This window comes from Rhinatrema bivittatum, chromosome 1 (genome assembly GCF_901001135.1).
Source record: "Rhinatrema bivittatum chromosome 1, aRhiBiv1.1, whole genome shotgun sequence".
NCBI classification, from domain to species: domain Eukaryota; kingdom Metazoa; phylum Chordata; class Amphibia; order Gymnophiona; family Rhinatrematidae; genus Rhinatrema; species Rhinatrema bivittatum.
The window spans coordinates 423,854,796-423,875,961 of NC_042615.1; the positions used below are offsets into that span (position 1 = coordinate 423,854,796).

General features: G+C 48.1%; 1 protein-coding gene across 1 annotated transcript in view; it reads left to right on the forward strand.

The window, feature by feature from the left end:
- The first annotated feature begins 20,215 nt into the window (after positions 1-20,215).
- LOC115096851 (stimulated by retinoic acid gene 6 protein-like) overlaps positions 20,216-21,166 on the forward strand; it is a 225,523-nt gene continuing 224,572 nt past the window's right edge. Inside the window, exon 1 of the mRNA XM_029612056.1 lies at positions 20,216-20,374. Within this exon, the coding sequence (XP_029467916.1) occupies positions 20,355-20,374 (20 nt within the window). The 5' untranslated portion in view covers positions 20,216-20,354. The remainder of the gene's footprint in view (positions 20,375-21,166) is intronic.

Below are 21,166 nucleotides of genomic sequence, written 5' to 3' on the forward strand. Positions count from 1 at the left end.
GCAGACCTTTGAGGTGGCAGCTCTATCTTTGCGGATTGCGACTTGCTGCACAGTGGTGACGCGTGCCTGTTTGTCACAGGTTAGGAACAACGCTCCTGCAGCTGACATGGAGTCAGCTCTCTCGTTCCTCACGGATGCTGCATCAGACCTAGTCCGGACAACAGCTAAGGGGATCTCATCCTCCGTAGCTGCCAGAAGGCAGCTCTGGATCCGGAGATGGTCGGCTGATGCGCCTTCAAAGACACACCTCACCAGATTGCCCTTTACGGGCTCTTTCCTATTTGGCAGCGACCTTGATAAACTGGCCAGCACATGGGGTGCCTCTCCAGTGCCTAGACTGCCGGAAGATCGGTTCAGAAGGGGCCAGCGTGCCTTTCCAAGGCCCTCCAGGGGCAGGAGTTCCCAGCGCTTTGTTCCTTACAGGAGTCGCTACCAGGCACCACGTCCTCAGGCCAGGAATCAGTCCTTTCGGATCAAGCAGCACAAGAGGGGAGCAGGCCTGGGCTCAGGTCCCGGCCGCGCCTCCCAATGAGAATCCGCTGATTCATCTGGGGGACGGAGCCATAGGGGGCAGGTTAACCCTTTCTACCCCAGATGGGTCGAGATCACGTCGGACCAGTGGGTCCTCGCCATTATCCGAGAGGGATATTATCTGGACTTTCATCATCTCCCTCCGGACAAGTTTGTGGAATCTTCATGTCCCATACACAAGAAGGCAGCATTGGAAGCTACCTTGGCGAGGCTCCTGTCCTTGAAAGCCATCATCCCAGGACCTGCCTGGGAAGTGAATTGTGGACACTATTCCATTTATTTCATGGTACCCAAGAAAGGGGGTACCTTTCGGCCTGTCCTGGACCTCAAGTCAGTCAACCGATACTTACGGGTCCCGAGGTTTCGCATGGAGACTCTGCGCTCCGTCAAGGCAGCAGTACAGCCAGGAGAATTCCTCACGGCATTAGACTTGTCGGAAGCCTACCTGCACATCCCGATCCATCCGGATCATCAGCGCTACCTACGCTTCAAGGTTCTGGGTCGCCACTCTCAATTCCGGGCTCTGCCCTTCGGATTGGCCACGTCACCGCGGACCTTCACCAAGGTGGTTGTCGTGGTAGCAGCGGCCCTCAGGCGGGACGGAATTCTGGTCCATCCCTAACTAGACGATTGGCTAATCCGGGCGAAATCGTGAGAGGAGAGTCATCGGACAACCGACAGGGTGATCGCCCTTCTGGAAAGCTTGGGCTGGGTAATCAACCTCAGCAAGAGTTGCCTACAGCCTTCCCAGTCATTGGAGTTCCTGGGGGTACAGTTCGACACGCAGGCAGACACAGTCAGTCTCACTACCAAGAGAAGGTTGAAACTTTAGACGCGTATCCAGTACTTGATGGGAGCCAGTCGGCCCATAGCTTGGGATTATCTGCAGGTTCTTGGTCTCATGGCATCCACCCTGGAAGTGGTACCTTGGGCAAGGGCCCATATGAGACCTCTACAACACTCCCTGCTCTCTCGCTGGAGCCCTCGTCTGCAGAACTATTCCACGCACCTACCTCTGCCTGCCAGAGTCCGGACGCAGTTACGGTGGTGGCTGCAGTCCGACCACATGAGCAAGGGGTCGAGGATGTCCTCTCCCAAGTGGACGCTACTCACCACAGATGCCAGCCTGAGCGGCTGGGGAGCACACTGCGAAGGACTCACCGCACAAGGGCGGTGGCACGGAGAAGAGTCAGCGTGGAACATCAACCGTCTAGAGGCTCGGGCAGTCCGATTGGCATGCCTTCGATTTGCTCACAAACTGAAGAACAGAGCAGTCAGAGTGATGCCAGACAACGCCACCACAGTGGCATACATCAACCGTCAGGGCGGAACCAGAAGCCGACAAGTATCTCTGGAGATCGCCCCACTGATGGTTTGGGCAGAGGCGAATCTTCAGGACATCTCCGCCGTCCACATTGCCGGGAAGGACAACACCACGGCAGACTTCCTCAGCAGAGAACGTCTAAATCCGGGAGAGTGACAACTGTCACCCACAGCCTTCCAGATGATTGTGGATCACTGGGGGATTCCGGACATGGATTTACTGGCGGACAAGTCCAATGCTCAAGTACCCAGTTACTTCAGCCGCAAGCGCGATCCGTTCTCCCACGGAATCGAGGCCCTGGTTCAGCCGTGGCCTCCAGAGACTCTGCTATACGCGTTTCCTCCGTGGCCTCTGCTGGGCGCCATCATCCACAAGATTCAGAAACACAGGGGCCTAGTTCTTCTAGTGGCACCAGACTGGCCAAGAAGACCCTGGTACGCAGACATGAGAAGACTTCTGGCAGGGGAGCCTCTTCCCCTGCCTCCTCTCCAGGACCTTCTACGTCAAGGTCCCATCCTCCACGAGGATCCAGCTCAATTCTCTCTTACGGTCTGGCCCTTGAGAGGGCTAGACTGAAGAAAAGAGGTTACTCGGAGCCCGTGATAGATACACTCCTCCGAGCTCGCAAGTTTTCCACTTCCCTCACCTACGTAAGGATCTGGAGAGTATTTGAAGCATGGTGCGACACTCATGGCACTAATCCACATGCGACCACAATCCCTATTGTGTTGGATTTCCTGCAGGATGGACTTCAGAAGGGTCTCTCCCTCAGCTCCATCAAGGTTCAAGTGGCTGCGCTGTCTTGCTATGGTCCCAGGAGGGATGGCAAGACCATCGCCAAGCACCCAGATGTCTCTCGCTTCCTGCAAGGAGTCAAGCATATTCGTCCGCCACTGAAGTGGCCAGTGCCCTTATGGAACCTTAACCTTGTTTTGGATTTCCTCGCGGGATCCACCTTCAGACCCCTTCGGGGCCTGTCTCTCCGGTCTCTAACCTTGAAGATGGTGTTCTTGCTGGCTGTATGTTCAGCACGCCGCATCTCAGAGCTACAAGCACTATCCTGCCATGATCCATTTCTCAGAATCACTCCAGAGGCTATCCATCTTTGCACTGTTCCCTCCTTTCTACCGAAAGTGGTGCAAAGGTTCTATTCCTTTTGATGTGCAACGAGAGGAATATTTTCTCCACTTAAACCCATAAGCTTTTGTAGTGGAAGGTTTCCTTCACTGCAGCATAATTTCTTGTGCTTGTAAAGAAATGCCCTGTTCAGTCAGAGGGATCCGCTCAGCCTCCAAGCTGTCAAGTGCAGGGATGAGTGCATCGGGTGTCGGAGAGTCCCCGCTTCTTGCGTTAAGAGATCTGGTCGATCTGGCAATTGAATGGGTGCCGTTATGGAGAGTTCCAGTAGCTATATGTACCACAGCTGTCTGGGCCAAGCCGGGGCTATTAATATTAGTTGTGTTGCATCTTGGATACACTTCTGAATGGTTCTGGTGATAAGGGGAATCGGAGGAAACGTGTACATCAATTCTTCCAAGGAAGTAGAAATGCATCTTGAGCTACCCTGTGTTGTGTGGGCCACAGCAAGCAGAACCGAGGAACTTTCGCGTTGTTCTCTGTGGCAAATAGATCTATTGACAGGACTCCCCATCGAGCAAAAATATAGAGAGTCACTTGGTGATTGAGTGTCCATTCGTGAGGGTAGAATACTCGGCTGAGTCTGTCTGCTCGGGTATTGACTACTCCTGGTAAATAAGTCGCTTGCAAATGGATGGAGTGATGATGTGCATGGTTGAAAATCATCAACGTCTCCCTGCAAAGGGTCCATGAACCTGACCCTCCTTGTTTGTTTATGTAGAACATTGCTACTTGGTTGTCTGTATATACCATTACGCGATGACCCCGCAGCTGGGGAAGAAAGGCTTTTATAGCATTGTGAATTGCTCTGAGTTCCAACAGACTGATTTGCAGTTTGTTTGTGATGGGACCATAGTCCCTGTGTCTCCAGGTGATCTAAGAGTGCTGTTGTGATTCTGCCCTCTGTGCAGCCTCTTACCTTCTCTCTGCCTGCCCTGTGGCCTGGAGGCCGCAGTTCCCGGTCTTTCTTGCAGCTGGAGCCGCTCCTCAGTCTGCCCTCTGCGGCTTGAGAGCTGCCGACAATGCTGGGCCTGTTCCTCGGCCCCGCCCTGCTCTTCAGCGTTAGTAGCAGCATGACCGCTGGCCATGGTCCTGCACAACTTCCTGCTTCCTGTTCCTAAGGCACGGGCCGCGTCTCTTCACAAGATTTAAAAGGCCCACGGCCGGATATGCCCTGGGCCCCACCTAATGACTGTTTCCTGTCTCAGCCCTATAAAAGGGTTTCTCCAACACTTCTGCCTTGCCTTGCATTGGAGTTACTTACTCCTGGAAGTCTCGTCTTCCAGCACTCCGTCAGGCCTTCGTTTTTTGTTGGAGCTCCATGTCTCGTCTGCGTCCTGTGTCCGTGGTTTCCTGATGTTCTATGTCTTCATGTCCTGAGGTTCCACTTCCTGATGTTCCAAGAGTACAGATGTTCGTCTCCTGTTCCTGATGTCTGTGATGTTCATCGCCTGTTCCTGATGTCCGTGATGCAGTCCAGATGTCCTGTACACCTAGCTCCTCGTTGCCACCTTTCCTGGCATGCCACGTTGTGGTCCGCGACCAGCTCATGGGCGGGCTGTGTAGGGTGCCTCGTGGTGCAATGCCTTCCTCACTTCTGCAGCACAAGCCTCCAGGAGACTTCTGCTTCTGTCCTTGTCCCTGGTCTATGGAGTTCCTTGTGCTTGCTCCATCCATGCCAAAGACTGCCAGTACCTGTGCCGTTCCAGCGTGGTCCGTGACCAGCCACTGGCGGCTGTGTAGGGCGCACCCCAGTGCAGGCCTCTACAACTTCTGAGACATGTTCCTTTCATTATTCCACATCTCGGCTAGAGACTACTTTGAGTCCAGCAAGGTCCACGACCAGTCCCGCGGTGGGCTGTGTAGGGCAAACTGCATCGCAGTCTCAACCCAGTCCTTTGCTTGAGTCTTCTGAATACCTTGAACCCTGCTTTAGTCTTCTGAATACCTTAAACCTTGTTTGAGTCTTAGTCTGTGCACCCAAGTACCTCATTCCTGAGTCTTTGTCTGAATCTCCATGTTCCGATCTTCGCTGCCCTAGTCTCCATCCGGCCTGCCGCTTCTTGCCGTTACCCAGCGGAGGTCTGAAAGGGCTTGGAACGGTTGGAGGACTGTTCATAATTGATTGGGCGTTGAATAGTGTTAAAGTGAATAGAGCCAGCCCAAGTAGTTGCGTAAGGGGGTAGATCATCACCGGAAATAAATTTCTACGAGTTATGGGATGGTATTGTAAAGTAGGCTTCGTCTTGAAGCAGGAGTTGTGATGTAATATGTGTATTGGGTATCCTAGAATCATGATGGGACTAAAGAGATCGCTTTGACGGGATTTGCCAGCAGATGATGTCCTATAGCGTAATGGAAGTGAAGGATTGTGGAAGTGATATGATTAATGAAGCATGGCAGTGCCAATCCTTAGCTAAATGAGTGGTGGGGAGGCTGGATGAATGTTGAGGTGGCTGATTGAAGCTTGAGGTGGTTGGATGAATGCTGAGATAGTTAGGTGAATGTTGAAGTAGCTGGATTGATTGTTGAGGAGCCTGTGTGAGTGCTGGAGATTCTGGTTGAATGCTGAAGTGGCTGGATGAATGCTGGTGGTTTAGAGGGTAGATGAAGGCAGTTGAGGGTTGTCTTGCATAGAACCAGATTGAAATGTGGCGAAGTTGGGGGGTGGAGAGTTGAAGAGGATGATGGGGCTTTTCTCTGGGGGCGCACAAAGGGGCCGGCCCCTTTGTTGCGCTCCTTCGGCGCGCGACGCTCGGCACACAGCACCAGCAGGAGCTGGTTTTTGTAGCCCGGTAGGGACAGCCTGATTGGCTGTCTGAAGCAAAGAAGAAGGTCCCTGATTGGCCAGATCGTCGGTGAGAGGAGCGCTGCAGCTGGATGGAAGAGGCCCGAAGAGGAACGGATGGAGCCTCGTGGTCGGCTGGGTGGACCCGCTGGGGTAAGAGGATTAAAATCTAGGGATGTGAATCGTTTTTCAACGATTAAAATTATCGTCCGATAATGTTTATATCGTCTTAAATCGTTATAGAACACGATACAATAGAAATTCTAACGATTTATCGTTAAAAATCGTTAAATCGTGTTAGTGCGCACTAACTCGAGTTAGTGCGCACTAACTCCCCGTTAGTGCGCACTAACTCGATTTAGTGCGCACTAACTGAAAATGATACAAATAAACACTTTCCAGGTCACTGAAGGTCAGTTAGGAATGAATATGTGTTCCTATTGGCTGGCTGCCCTCTTATCTATTGATGTTACCAAGGTTACCACTGAGGTGATGGTTGGGGGGATGGGAAATGGAACTGGAAACTAACGAACACCAACAGAAAATGAAACAAAGTGTTCACACTTCCCAGGTCAGTAAAGGTCACTTAGGAATGAATATGTATGTATGTATTCCTATTGGCTGGCTGTGCTCTTATCTATTGATGTTACCAATATGGTTGGGGGGATGTGAAATGGAAACAGTTGGAAGCTTGACAAAAAAAGTAATGTAATGATCAGCACTCTCGTGACTAGAACTTGTTTGTTTATTATTTTTGTTAGCAGGCACCTGAAATGCTAGTGCATGTTGAATTTGCCAATCACTGTGCATTTTAGAAAGGTGGTCCTGGCTGGAACTGTACACAGTTCAAATATATGTAATTGATTGTTGGTAAGTGTATTTTTTAAGTAGCCACACTGGCACCAGTATGTTTAATTTTCCTCCTACTTAACTCACTAGCTCAGCTTTGTAAGAAGGGCTTCTCTGCTTGTGTGTTGTTTTTGTTTGGTGTGAGGAGAGCAGAAACATCAGATCTTTATTCAATCTACTACAGTCATCTCTTACAGTGCCCTATCCCTATTAATACCAGGAGTGTTGTGATCTTCCTGCACACAGTGCCCTAACCCTGATACCAGTCTGAGAGACAGCTCCCTCCCTGCATTACTAGTGAGAGGCTGGCTTCACAGACAGGGGGGAGCTGCCTGACCCTCACTCCTGACTTCCCCCATGTCCCAGCTAGTGAATGGTGTGTGGGTGAGGGGGGGGGGGAGGATGGTGAAGTCTGAGACAGCTCCCTCCCTGCATTACTAGTGAGAGGCTGGCTTCACAGACAGGGGGGAGCTGCCTGACCCTCACTCCTGACTTCCCCCATGTCCCAGCTAGTGAATGGTGTGTGGGTGAGGGGGGGGGGGAGGATGGTGAAGTCTGAGACAGCTCCCTCCCTGCATTACTAGTGAGAGGCTGGCTTCGCAGACAGGGGGGAGCTGCCTGACCCTCACTCCTGACTCCCCCATGTCCCAGCTAGTGAATGGTGTGTGGGTGAGGGGGGGGGGGGGAGGATGGTGAAGTCTGAGACAGCTCCCTCCCTGCATTACTAGTGAGAGGCTGGCTTCACAGACAGGGGGGAGCTGCCTGACCCTCACTCCTGACTTCCCCCATGTCCCAGCTAGTGAATGGTGTGTGGGTGAGGGGGGGGGGGGTGGATGGTGAAGTCTGAGACAGCTCCCTCCCTGCATTACTAGTGAGAGGCTGGCTTCACAGACAGGGGGGAGCTGCCTGACCCTCACTCCTGACTTCCCCCATGTCCCAGCTAGTGAATGGTGTGTGGGTGAGGGGGGGGGGGGGAGGATGGTGAAGTCTGAGACAGCTCCCTCCCTGCATTACTAGTGAGAGGCTGGCTTCACAGACAGGGGGGAGCTGCCTGACCCTCACTCCTGACTTCCCCCATGTCCCAGCTAGTGAATGGTGTGTGGGTGAGGGGGGGGGGAGGATGGTGAAGTCTGAGACAGCTCCCTCCCTGCATTACTAGTGAGAGGCTGGCTTCACAGACAGGGGGGAGCTGCCTGACCCTCACTCCTGACTTCCCCCATGTCCCAGCTAGTGAATGGTGTGTGGGTGAGGGGGGGGGGGAGGATGGTGAAGTCTGAGACAGCTCCCTCCCTGCATTACTAGTGAGAGGCTGGCTTCGCAGACAGGGGGGAGCTGCCTGACCCTCACTCCTGACTTCCCCCATGTCCCAGCTAGTGAATGGTGTGTGGGTGAGGGGTGGGGGGGGAGGATGGTGAAGTCTGAGACAGCTCCCTCCCTGCATTACTAGTGAGAGGCTGGCTTCACAGACAGGGGGGAGCTGCCTGACCCTCACTCCTGACTTCCCCCATGTCCCAGCTAGTGAATGGTGTGTGGGTGAGGGGGGGGGGAGGATGGTGAAGTCTGAGACAGCTCCCTCCCTGCATTACTAGTGAGAGGCTGGCTTCACAGACAGGGGGGAGCTGCCTGTCCCTCACTCCTGACTTCCCCCATGTCCCAGCTAGTGAATGGTGTGTGGGTAAGGGGGGGGGGGGGGAGGATGGTGAAGTCTGAGACAGCTCCCTCCCTGCATTACTAGTGAGAGGCTGGCTTCACAGACAGGGGGGAGCTGCCTGACCCTCACTCCTCCGGGGCCTTGTGATCTTCCTGCACACAGTGCCCTATCCCTGATACCAGGGGTGTTGTGATCTTCCTGCATGCAGTGCCCTATCCCTATTAATACCAGGAGTGTTGTGATCTTCCTGCATGCAGTGCCCTATCCCTATTAATACCAGGAGTGTTGTGATCTTCCTGCATGCAGTGCCCTATCCCTGATATCGGGATGTGTGCAAGAAGATCACAACACCCCCGGTATCAGGAATAGGGCACTGTGTGCAGGAAGATCACAACACCCCCAGTATCAGGAATAGGGCACTGTGTGCAGGAAGATCACAACACCCCTGGTATTAGGGATAGGGCACTGTGTGCAGGAAGATCACAACACTCCTGGTATTAATAGGGATAGGGCACTGTGTGCAGGAAGATCACAATACCCCTGGTATCAGGGTTAGGGCACAAGTTCTAGTCACATTGACTGATCACATTACTTGTTTTGTCAAGCTACCAACTGTTTCCATTTCCCATCCCCCATATACTGTCAGTAGGAAACTTGGTAACATGAATAAATAAGAGGGCAGCCAATAGGAATACATATTCATTCCTAAACTGACCTTAACTGACCTGAAAAGTGTCAAATTGTATCATTTTCAGTTAGTGCGCACTAACTCCCAGTTAGTGCGCACTAACTCCCAGTTAGTGCGCACTAACTCCCGTTAGTGCGCACTAACTCGAGTTAGTGCGCACTAATCGGAAAAAACGATTTTTAACGATTTTTTAACTAAAAAATCGTGCCTAAGACGATTTTCTTGCCCTGCCACACGATTTCTATCGTTAAGACGATATGGAAAACGATTCACATCCCTATTAAAATCTAGGCCTTACCCCGGTGGGTTCCTTGCAAAAAAAAAAGTAAAAGCAGTTACATCAATTACAGGTTAATCTTGTGATTTGCAGCAGTGAAGATCTCAGTATCCTAACTGGCTGATATTTCCTGAGGTGATCTTTCATGGAATTGCAGGGTGTAGACATTTATATACAAGGTTTAAAACATTAAGCTAACTCTGTACAATGACATCAGACTACAACCAGATAGTTCCTCATACAATGTATTACAATAATGTCTCCAATTCATAATCAATGCATGTATGATAATTGTTAAATCCATTTTTTCCCAGAATGGCTTAAATTGCTGAATTTATTTAAGGGATGCCATCTTACCACCACAGATATTTGGTCTAACATAGACAACTGACTATCCAGTTTTACCCCTAAACCAGTGACCATCTCTTTGAGAGAGATATTAACTCTCAGTATCAAAAGAGGGACAGACAATACACGATTTTATTGACTAACGTAAGGAATCAAGACTCGCGTTTTGCTTTCCTTTTCCCCCCTCCCAAACAAAACACAAGACAAATTTATGGCTCTACAAAAGGCCGCAGTTTATTGACATAACTGAACCCGAGCCCAAACAACCTTAATGAATAATCAGAAACATCACAATCCCGCCCCCACCACCTCCATCCTATGCACATACCACCACGCACGAGTGGTAAGGCTAAACGATGCCTCCCCCAATCTCTTACCCTGCCCCATCCCAGTGAGGGTAAGCACACAGCCTGAGCATCAGACCCCCCCTGCTCATTGGCCATCTCGTGTCGTAGCCCCCCCCCCCCCCCCCTTTAACAATACAATAATGACAATTAACTTTTGGGCTCGGGTTTCCGCCACAAACAAGGACAATGATGGTTGCCCTTGTTCTCCCACTGCAGCCTATTAAGGTTCCCCAATCAACTTTTCAATTCCTACCTGCAAAGTATTATTAAACAAGTCCATATCCAGCATAGCTCTCTGCTTCAACAGCAGGAGAGAAAGTCTGATACTTCACTTTCAATGCATATCCAGCATAGCTCTCTGCTTCAACGGCAGGGGGAATGAAGAAAAGTGGATCTATATACAGGCAACAACCAACAAGGACTGAATTACATAGTCTGGGTAAACAAATAAGCATGGGTGTAGCTTGCTTATTGCGCCAGTTACTTACTACCCCTAACTAATTAAGTTAGATATTTCACTTAGATGCAGTTCCAACACTGCTCTCTACATTAATGGTGGGGGTGGAAGGGAAATAGAACCAAAAGGTTACTAAGAGCCAAGAGTAACAGATAAGTATGAGTAAAAAAAAAGTGTGAAGCTTGCTGGATGGGCTGGATGAAGCATGCTGGATGGGCCCAAATGGCCCATCCAGACTGGATGGGCCATTTGGTCTTCTTCTGCAGTCATTTCTATGTTTCTATATTAAGTCCATGCCTACATCCGACAAGTGCACCCCATCCTCTCGAAACAAACCCTTCAAGATATCCCAGGACCACTCGTGCCGAACCCAAAAATCCCATTGCCTTATGACCCATTTCCCTATTTGCATGTTCTTTTTTTTTTTTTTTTAACTCCACGCTTCCACAAAGGCTCGTTCTTGCATTTCAGTTGGACGATTATATCAGACCAGCCAACCCTCATATTGGGCATGGTGTTCATAACCCATGCTAAGTCCTTTCTAACTACAGCCACCAAATCCTTACAGGAGCAAACACCTATGTTGTTTACCCCCAGATGAATCAAAGGAATTTGCAGAGCACCTCAAACTTGAACAAGCTCTTGCAGGAAGGACAATAATTCAACCCACTTCATTCCCCTATTACAAAACCATCTAAGCTTACACCTCCTCGAGTTCAGCTTCAGGTGCTCACCGTAAGGTCTCTGCACAGCCTTGCGCTGAGCCCAGGGAACAAAAGAGTGGCCCACAACCCAAGCACACTCCCGATCACTAAGAACCGCCTAAAACTCTGCAAAAGAAGAAATGTGCAGTTAACAGCCTTATAAAAAAATTTCCACCCTACTTGTACACTCATAATCTGATGTAAGAGGCAAAAGCTTTTGATCTCCACTGCCCGATAGATCGAATCACATTCTCCAACAACCCCCATTCAGCCGCTGTAGTAGCTGCCCCAATACAGAAATAATGCAAACTATAACGATCCGCATCCCAACCTAATCCTAATACCACCACCACTTTTGTAAATTGAAAACTGGCCAAAGGGTTACCATCTGCATGCAGAGAGGATCCTTGGACGCTCTGCCATACCCTCACAAATGCCTGGGTGGCACATACTGGGCACACTAGCTCGTCCCTTGCCAGGACTAAAGTTATAAGATGACCTTTTCCCCGATGATCCACCTTCAATTTGTGAATACACAATTGCACTGAACTGCTATATAGCCGGACATGACTCGCCAACAATTCCTTCGAACTCGCTACCAGTTTGCTAATTCTCATTGCACCAAAAAAGGCTAGAGCAAACGCTGTTCTAAATAGCAGTACCTCTTATCTAGACCAACAAACCCCAGCCAGCTGCCCTGAAATAATAACTAAGTCAGAGAATCAAATGGGTTGTCTCTTGTCCAGCATTCTGCCTCTGCCTCTGTCCCTGTCCTACCCACCCAGCACCCTCCTAATGATAAAACTTGTAGCTGGGTTACCCCATCTCACCGGCAATGTGGGAACGCATTGAAGACAGCGAATAACCGCTTTGCCGTGCTCAAAAAATGAATTGGACCACCCATTCTTCGCTAACATATCCGCCCTGCCAACCCACTGACTGTAGAAAGCGTGCCGCCACACCTCTGCCCATCACTTATGATGACTAGGTCATTGATGCTATTGTTTTCTGGATCAATCTCCATGCCTCAGAAGGCTGAAATGCCATAGGTGCTCTGGAAACTGTTCTCCCATCAGATTTCCCTGCAGTGCGAATGCCCTGAAGACCTTCCACTTGAAATGAGAAAGGGCATCAGCAATCATATTCTGTGCTCCTGGCATGTGTTTGGCCATAATGGCAACATTCTGTTATAAATCTGCTATCTGATGGGTGGAGCAATCAGATAGGAGTTAGCAATCTGTTATGGATCTTGCTAGGGAGTTAGCAATCTGATGTAAATTTGTGTTGCAAGCTTCTGCATGAGGGAGGCGTAGCAATCTTGTAGCTTCTCAGATATCGTCTTGCTAAGGAGTAGCAATCTGTATTGAATCTGAGATAGTTGTAGGTGAATCCCTGGGCCGGTGGCAGATAACCACGCCCCCAGGAGGATATCCCGAGAGGGACCACCGACTAGGCTTGAGTATGGAGACAGACACACATTAGTTCTTTTATTAAACAGGTTTGTGAAACCACCAGAGGTGGTAGTAGTGAGCTGATATGCCCGGCAGGGCTGTAGTCCCTCAGGTACTGGAACCATGATCCAGGATGGCTGAGCAGTTGAGAAACTGCAGACAGTGAGTAGGCAGAGTAGACAAAGTTCATACACAGCACTAGATGACAAAACTCACATAAGGTCTCAAGGAAGCTCAGGAGCTGGAAAGGTTTAGGCCCGCAAGGAGCAAGTACCTGGTTCCAGGGAAAGCTCTGAGAGAGCGATGGTAACTCACAATTGTTTGTAGCAGCGATACCTTCCAGGCAGTAGAGAATCTTCAGAATGTCCAGGAACATGGGCCCTCGAGGAGCGAGTACCGGTTCCTATCTGTAATCTGAAAGTAAAGAAAAGAGCGAGGCCCCCAGAGCGGGTACCTCTGGTAGGTACAAGGAGGCAGAGTAGCTTGGAGGAATCCTCTCCACCTTGCTAACTCAGTTAGATAGTGAATTAGAGACCTTTAAATATTGGAAGCGGATGATGTCATCTCAGGGGGACGCCCCTGAGTTTTGCACCCTTGCTGGTACTTCAATCAGAGCGCACCCTAGGTCATCAGGCAACATGGCAGATCAGCAACGTCGAGCCAGTCCGGGGACACCGGAGGGAGACGGCATGGAGATGCCGCGGCAGCCAGCCGTCCATCAGACCTGGAGGGAGTCGCCACAGAGGTAAAGAGGGCGGAGTGAAGGCGTCGAGCAGCGATGGTCGCAACACATTCCAACGCAAGCAAAGGAAGACTAATTCCCTCAGCAAAGCAGATACCCTCTTACATTTGGCTGACTGCCTATTGATAACCTGGACAACGCCTAGGTTATCAAACCAGATAAACACTTTTTTATCCTTGAGTTTCACTCCCCAGATAGCCATGGCAACAACATTGGGGAAACAATTCTAAAAAAGTGATGTTCTTGGTAGTGCCAGCCTCCACCCACTCCACCAGCCAAGACTCGGTGCACCACTGACCTTAGAAATAAACCACGAAACCTGAGGCCCCTGCTGCATCAGAATAAAGCTCTATGTCATGGTTCGATACATCCTCCACCTGCATCATACAGACACCATTAAACGACTCAAGAAAGGCTTTCCACACCCCTAATTCATCCTTAACCCTTTGGGTTACCCTGACAAAATGATGTCCCTCTCTGACACCCAAGGTGGCTGAGGAAAGCCTTCTGATAAACGCGCAGCCCATTGGAATCACTCAGCAGGCAAAATTAAGCAAACCTATCAATGACTGCATGCGTCTCAATGTCAAGCGAGATACCATACAGACAGAATCAAGCTCAATGCCCAAGAATGTAAGCTTATTCATAGGTCCCTCAGTCTTGTCCTGTGCAATAGACACCCTTAATAGATTGGTACGCTCAAGAAACCCAAATGACTAGGCCCAACAAACAAAAAATCATCAAGGTAATGTAACATACTATTGCATCCCATATGCTGTATGGTAACCCACTGGATAAAGGTACTGAAAGCTTCAAAAAATGCACAGGAAACTGCGCAACCCATCACAATCAACAGTCAACAAAGTAGTGCCCCTCAAAAAAGAAACCCAATAATGGAAAACTCGCAGGGTGTATGAGTAACAGCCGGAAAGCAGACTCTATATCTGCTTTTGCCATTAAGGCACCCTTGCCTTAATGGCAAAGTGACCGCTGCATCAAAAGAAGTGTATTGAACCGAACACTCGCTTTTTGGGATGAAATCATTCACAGACGCGCCCAGCAGATAAGAAAGATTAAGGATCAGCCTAAACTTTCCCGGTGCTTTCTTGGGCATTACCGCTAATGGGGAAAAGATGCATTCTCACGAAAGGCGGATCGACAAACGGCCCTGCGATGTGCCCCAAACTTAACTCTGATCGCAATTTGATACACGCAATGCCCGCATGCTGCATCGCAGACCAAGCGTTTCTGATGCTGCCCCCAAAACCCAGACCATGGTAAGGGATTCTAAAACCTACCCGGAAACCATTTTAAAGGAAGAATGCCACTTTTTTGTCCGGCTAATGGAATAATCAAACCCTTAACTCTGATAGTACCACCGGCGAAGCAGCTTTCTGACTTAAAGCCTCAAGGCTTACCAACTCTGTGTGAGGTGGCGTTGGGGCCCTGGGTGCCACGGGTGCCACAGGATAACTTCCCCCATATGCATATGGGGGAAGTTATGAAAATGAATATGCATATCGGAACTTACAATCTGGGACTAAACAAGTGGCCTTGTTGAACCTCCAGCAAACATATGACCCTTCCACCCCTGGTTTACTTCTGGCCGCTGACTTAAGATTACCTGTGGTAGACGCTCCGCTATTAGAACCTCCGGTAGCCCCTATCCCTTTGGAAATATCAGTTCCCTTATTAGTCATTTGGGTTAACCATAGAGGGGTACCCCAAGACATAAAATGGTTATCTGCCATTTTATCCTGGAACTTCTCATTGTAGTTGAGCCAAGCCCAACCTTCGTAATCCTTAAAGGCTCCCAGAATGCTGTCTGCATACGCTAATAAAGAACCATACTGCGAGGGATCAAAATGACCCACCACGCTATCAAGGTGTAAAAAATCTCTGACCCAATTAATGATATTCTTGGAAACCTTGGGCCCAGATTTTCCCTCCTTACCCTTCCTCTTGTCCTTCTTGCCACCCCATCTACCTTCCAACAACTTGAAGATGTTCATGTACCTACATCTCCAAATGTGCCTCCTAAGTTTTCTGGGTACCTCCTCCCACAATTCCATCAAGGACGTCAGGGCCAAATGTCCCATATCCTGCCTGGGACCCTCCCCCACCAGAGTGCACTTATCCAGGCCAGACTCTCCTGATGAGGACAAAGATGATGATATATAAAAGCCAAAAATAAATAAATGTAGAGCGAGATGAAGAAGAACTGGGAGAGTGAGCCTTCTTTTTCTTCTTATCCTCAACCCTAGACACATTATCTGGAATAGGCACCAGCTTACCTGTTCCTGGACCCTGAACACTGTCACTCATGCTGCTGCTGGTCGATCCTCCAAAGGTGACACTGAAAGAGCTTGCCCATCAGCCTCAGGGGAAAAATCCCTCTCTCTCCACACCTCCTGTTGCAAGGTACCAGGAAATACTGCACCCGCCTTGTCTGCAAAAGAAGAAGCACAGCCTGCTAAATTGTCCCTGGACAATGTAACTCCCTTTTTGTAGCGAGGATCATGTGTCCCCGGCCTATCTGATCATGAGGCTTCCGGATTGCCTGCCACCCCACTCTCTCCTCATCACCAATCCGGTTGCCAAGTACCCGGGAGAACAGTCCCACCAAAAGAATCTTCCCCCATACCATCAGGGCCATCCCCCGAAACCTCCCCAACCCCAGTAACCTCTACCCACACCGCCAAATGGGGCACTTCGGCCTGACCACTGACCAGGAATGGAATTGGCTGGATCCAAAAAGGGGACTGCTAGGGAAAAAACACTGGTCCCTAGGAGCTATAGCATTCAGAGACACACTGATACTGTGAACCTTATGCTGGCGAAGGCTCTGGTTACTAACAACTTTGGACCTGGGCACATTGATGTGAGAGGGCAAATTACTTGAATGCTTGCTATGGGATTTTGCATCGCTAGCTTTAGAGACGCTGACACTTGGAGGGGTGCTCAAAGGGCCAGCACCACCCAGAAAGGGGGGGGGGGAGGGCAGACTGGGAACACTGCAAGCCTCTTAGGCTTCGGAGCTTTACCTTTCCTCCTGCCACGTTTTGAAACCCCTTTTTTGCACCGGAAGCCAGGGAAGGCCGAGAAGGCACAGTAGGGAGGGTGAGGAGGTGGGTAGGAATGGAGGAGGCAGGGCCTGATGGAGGATGGGCGGGGAACAAAAGATCTGACACGGAAGCATTGATGGAGATATCGGCATCAAAGCCAGGCATCTCTTCAGTGAAAGAATCAGAAGGAGGAAGGAGTGGGAAAAGGCCTGGAGCAATAGCCTCATCTAGTTCAGGACTGCTTTCACAGGAGTCAGAATCAGAGGGGGGGAAGGGGGGGGGGTAGGGAAAACCACAGGGGGGGGGGAACAAGGAGGAGGCAGCCCAGTGGGGTCGAGAGGAGGAGAATAATAAGATGCCACATTTGCCTGACATCAGGGGGGTGCCTCAGCTGCCGGAATGGCCGAAATCCCTCGCTGGACCGAACGTTTAGAGGCTCCAAGGGAGCCATGACAGCTGCTACCAAAATTGGATGGGGGCCGTGATCCTTGGAACGCCGCTGCATAATGCCGACCGACAGAGCACGAGGTGAAAAAAACAAAACCGTCAAAATTAACAGAATTTTTTGCTATAAAATAAAGAAAAGAAAAGACTACGCTTGCTGCCGCCTCAGCTAGTGCCCAACACCGAATGGAGGTAACAGTGCATTGGTTCTTGCTGAGGCAGCCGTAACCAATGGCAAGGCAGCATTTCAAAAATTGTTGCCATCGCCCAACGGCTCACGAATTCCCCATCCCCCACACCCCCCTACTACCAGCCCTGTAGCTCCCTGCTGCTTTTCCTATGTTAATGGCAACTGCGAGGGACAAGCCCCCGCAGCCTTAACTTATCCTTAAGGTCCCCATCTTTGCTGGGTTTAACTTCAACCTATTCAGGAATAGCCAATTAGCTATGGCTTGCAAGCAAACAATAAATTTCAGCAGACTAGGACCTTGGTCGCCTTTGAAATGGGCCAAAATCTGGATATTATCTGCATAAGGCTGACAATTCAGCCCATGACTTTGAATAAGTGTTGCAAGCGGTGCCACATAGATATTAAATAGGACCAGTGATAAAACTGAATCCTGTGGCATCCTGTGGTGCATTGGGCGATAAGTAGAATATTGACCGTTCCAGATCACACACTTCTTCCAACTCCCTAAGAATAACTGAAACCATTGCTACAATATTCCCTCCAGGAGTAGTTCATGGCTAAGTGTGTCAAAAACAGCAGATAGATTAAGAAGGATCAGCAAAGAATCCTTGTCCCTGTCTACATGCACTTTGACACTGTGTACCAATGCCAACAAAGCTGTCTCAGTTCCATAGCTGAGAGAAAAACTTGATTGATAACAATACAAGATCTCTGCCTCATCCAGAAAAGTACTGAAGCAATTATGAACCACTTTCTGAATCAATTTACTTAAATACTGGAGAACTGATACAAGCCGATATGGCTCGCTAATAGCAGGGTCCAACCACCCTTTTTTAAAGATGACATGATCAATACTGCTTTCAAAATCCCTGATAAATTCCCTTCACAATATATGCCTTTCTGCTGTAGTTACATAGTAACATAGTAATGACGGCAGAAAAAGACCAAAATGGTCCATCTAGTCTGCCCAGCAAGCTTCCCAAGATAGTTAACTGCTGCTCCGTGCAGGTTTAGCTTTTTTATTTATTCTAATCCTCTAGCCTTTTATGATCCACAGTGTTTATCCCATGCCCCTTTAAAATCCTTCACAGTTTTAGTCTTCACCACTTCCTCCAGAAAGCCATACAGGCATCCACCACCTTCTCAGTGAAGAAATATTTCCTGACATTGGTTCTAAGTCTTCCTCCCTTGAATTTCATATCGTGACCCCTAGTTCTACTAAATTGTTTCCAATGGAAAAGGTTTGTTGATGACCATGGATCATTAAAACCTTTCAAGTATCTGAAAGTCTGTATCATATCACCCCTGCTCCTCCTCTCCTCCAGGGTGTACATATTCAGGTTCTTCAACCTCTCCTCATAAGTCATTCGATAGGGACTACCCATCATTTTGGTTGCCCTTCGCTGAACCGCTTCCATCCTGTCTCTGATTCCTTTGAGATACAGTCTCCAGAACTGAACACAGTACTCCAGGTGAGGCCTCACTAAGGACCTGTCCATGGGGATTATCACTTCCCTTTTCTTACTAGATATTCCTCTCTCTATGCAACCCAGCATTCTTCTGGCTTTGGCTATCACCGTGTCACACTGCTTCGTCGACTTCAGGTCATTAGACACTATCATCCCAAAGTCTCTCTCCTGCTCCATGCACATCAGCCCTTCACCCCCCAATACATATAGTTCTTTTGGATTACCACGCTCCAGATGCATTACTCTGCATTTCTTGGCATTGAATCCCAGTTGCCATATGTTCGACTACTCTTCCAGCTTCCTTAAATCCCGTCTCATTCTCTGTATTCCTTCCAACGTGTCCAATCTGTTGTAGATTTTAGTATCATCCGCAAATAGACAAACTTTACCTTCTAACCCTTCCGCAATGCTCGCTTACAGTTACAGGGGGAAAGATGAATAAATTGTTAGTATTTTATCTTCAAAATAGGAGACAAAATCCTCACAATTCAAATTTATGTTCTGTTAAGACCCTGTTTGCTCGATTATCCAACTGGGCTACTTGTTCGCTAATAAACTTTTTTTTTGCTTCTCTTATTTCTAGTTGGCAATTTAGATATTATCTTAGAGAAGCTGATTATAATAGCCTTAAAAATACCTTTGAAACAGTCAAAACTGTGCTACTGTCAAGGGCAGTGATTCACATAATCTGTCAAAAATGAAATAAATAAAGATCTAAAAGGTTGAAACTGATGCTTGTATTTATTCTCTGGTTTCTGGCACATTATGCATGGTGGAGTGGAGAGTTGGCTCTGTTAATTGCCCTTCCTCCTTATTTGGTTTATTTTGAGCATTACACCAGCTTGTAACTAGGGTTGCCACTTGACTCCAGATTTTCAGAACAAGCTGAATCAGTCTTGGTTTTACCCTACTGCATGCAGGGTCTTGTAGTCTTGCTTGTCTTAGGGAATGCAATAGAAAAATCAGAACTACAAGGCCCTGTGCACAATGGTATAAAACCAGGACTGGATCATCCTGTCCTGAAAATCTGGAGCCAGCAGGCAACCATACTTGTAACTTGAGGGCTGGCCTTGTTCACAGTCAGTATGTAGCTGTATATCCAGGATTTATTCACTGAAGGTAGAAATACAGGTTAACAAGCATGTTGTAGTTGATACCATTGTAGTTAGTCCAATAAAAAGGTATCACCTAAAACCTGTTTGTTTGACCTTTTTTTCTCTGTGTATCCAAGAGAACTAACCCAGAAAGCACACTACTTTAGTCACTGGAGGTCAAATCGATCAATCTAAGTGGTCAATTTTCCAGTGAATAAACCCCCTCTTCTTCAATATGCAACCATATAGCTGCCATGTGAAGAGTGAATCAGTGTTTGTACTTTGGGCTTAGCTCTCAGAAAGATTATTTTGTTCTCCTTCTAGTGAATATTTTTTGCCTTTTTTCCATCTGCTTTTCTAGCCCTTTGCATTCCTTTATTGATGACTGTATCCAAATAATGAGTGTTGTCATGTAAAAAAAAAAAAAAATCAAACTATTTTTAAATGATTGAGTTAGTGATACTTATCAGGAGCAGAGTTACTGATTGATGGCCTCCATTAAAATGGTAAATGTTTGACTAGATATTTACTTTCTTGATGACATAATGCAGGTTTACTGGATGAAATCGCTGGGTTTCAGAGACAATGATGCCATGCACCAGCATTCCAATAAAGGCATAAACTGGCAGAAGATAAACTTATTCCCCAGTGTGCACACGAAGAGGCCAGTGTAATATGTGCAGCAAGTTCTCTGTGGAGCACAATTTCTAATATTTCAGCTCAGCTTCTCATCTTTTGGAGCTGTTATATCTGTACTGCCTTGCTGCTGCAGCACATTGCCCTCACCCCGTGATCAGGATGTACCCCATAGACATGAGGTAAGTGTTGACATTAAGAATGGAGGTTTCTTTACATTGTCTGGGCAGGGATGGCGTTGAGTTGGCATTACATGGAATCTACTACAACATACCATGAAAATCTTGAAATCTGCTGCTATGTTTAAATTAATCATTACCTCTGTCTTACCCCCACCCCCAAAATAACAAACTTTGAAGCTGGTTATGTCAAAGCTGTAGCACTGGCTAGATTCTTCATTATATCAATTTGCCTATTTCTTGGCTTAGCTTGAACTTACAGTACATGAATGTAACTCTTGTGCTGAGCTACCAATGAAAAGTCATGAGCTAAATACACAGTGCATAAATAGATAAACAATCATACTTATTTTATTTATTTTATTTTTATTTAAAAGATTTATATACCGCAAAATTGGGCAGAGACCTGTCCGGCTAAGCGGTTTACAAAGATAAAACATACATAATTAAAAATTTGCAATGTAGACAAAAACAATGCACGTCATTAAAATTACACTTCAAAAGAACTAAAAACATGTAAATTAATCTTCAAGACCATTAAAAACATATGGCAGTCATTTTGGTAATGTTACAATCGAGGCTGTCAGCACTTATGAAGGATTTGTTAAGTAATATTGTAGGCTGCGGTAAAAAGGTATGTTTTTAGAGCCTTTTTGAATTCTTTAGTATTTCTTCTGGAATAGCATTCCAAAGGGTTGGCCTGGCAACTGAAAAAGCGCATTTACGTGTCAGATCTAGAAGTGCTTATTTTATTGATTGTATCTCCAGCGTACATTTGTCCATTGAATGTAGTTG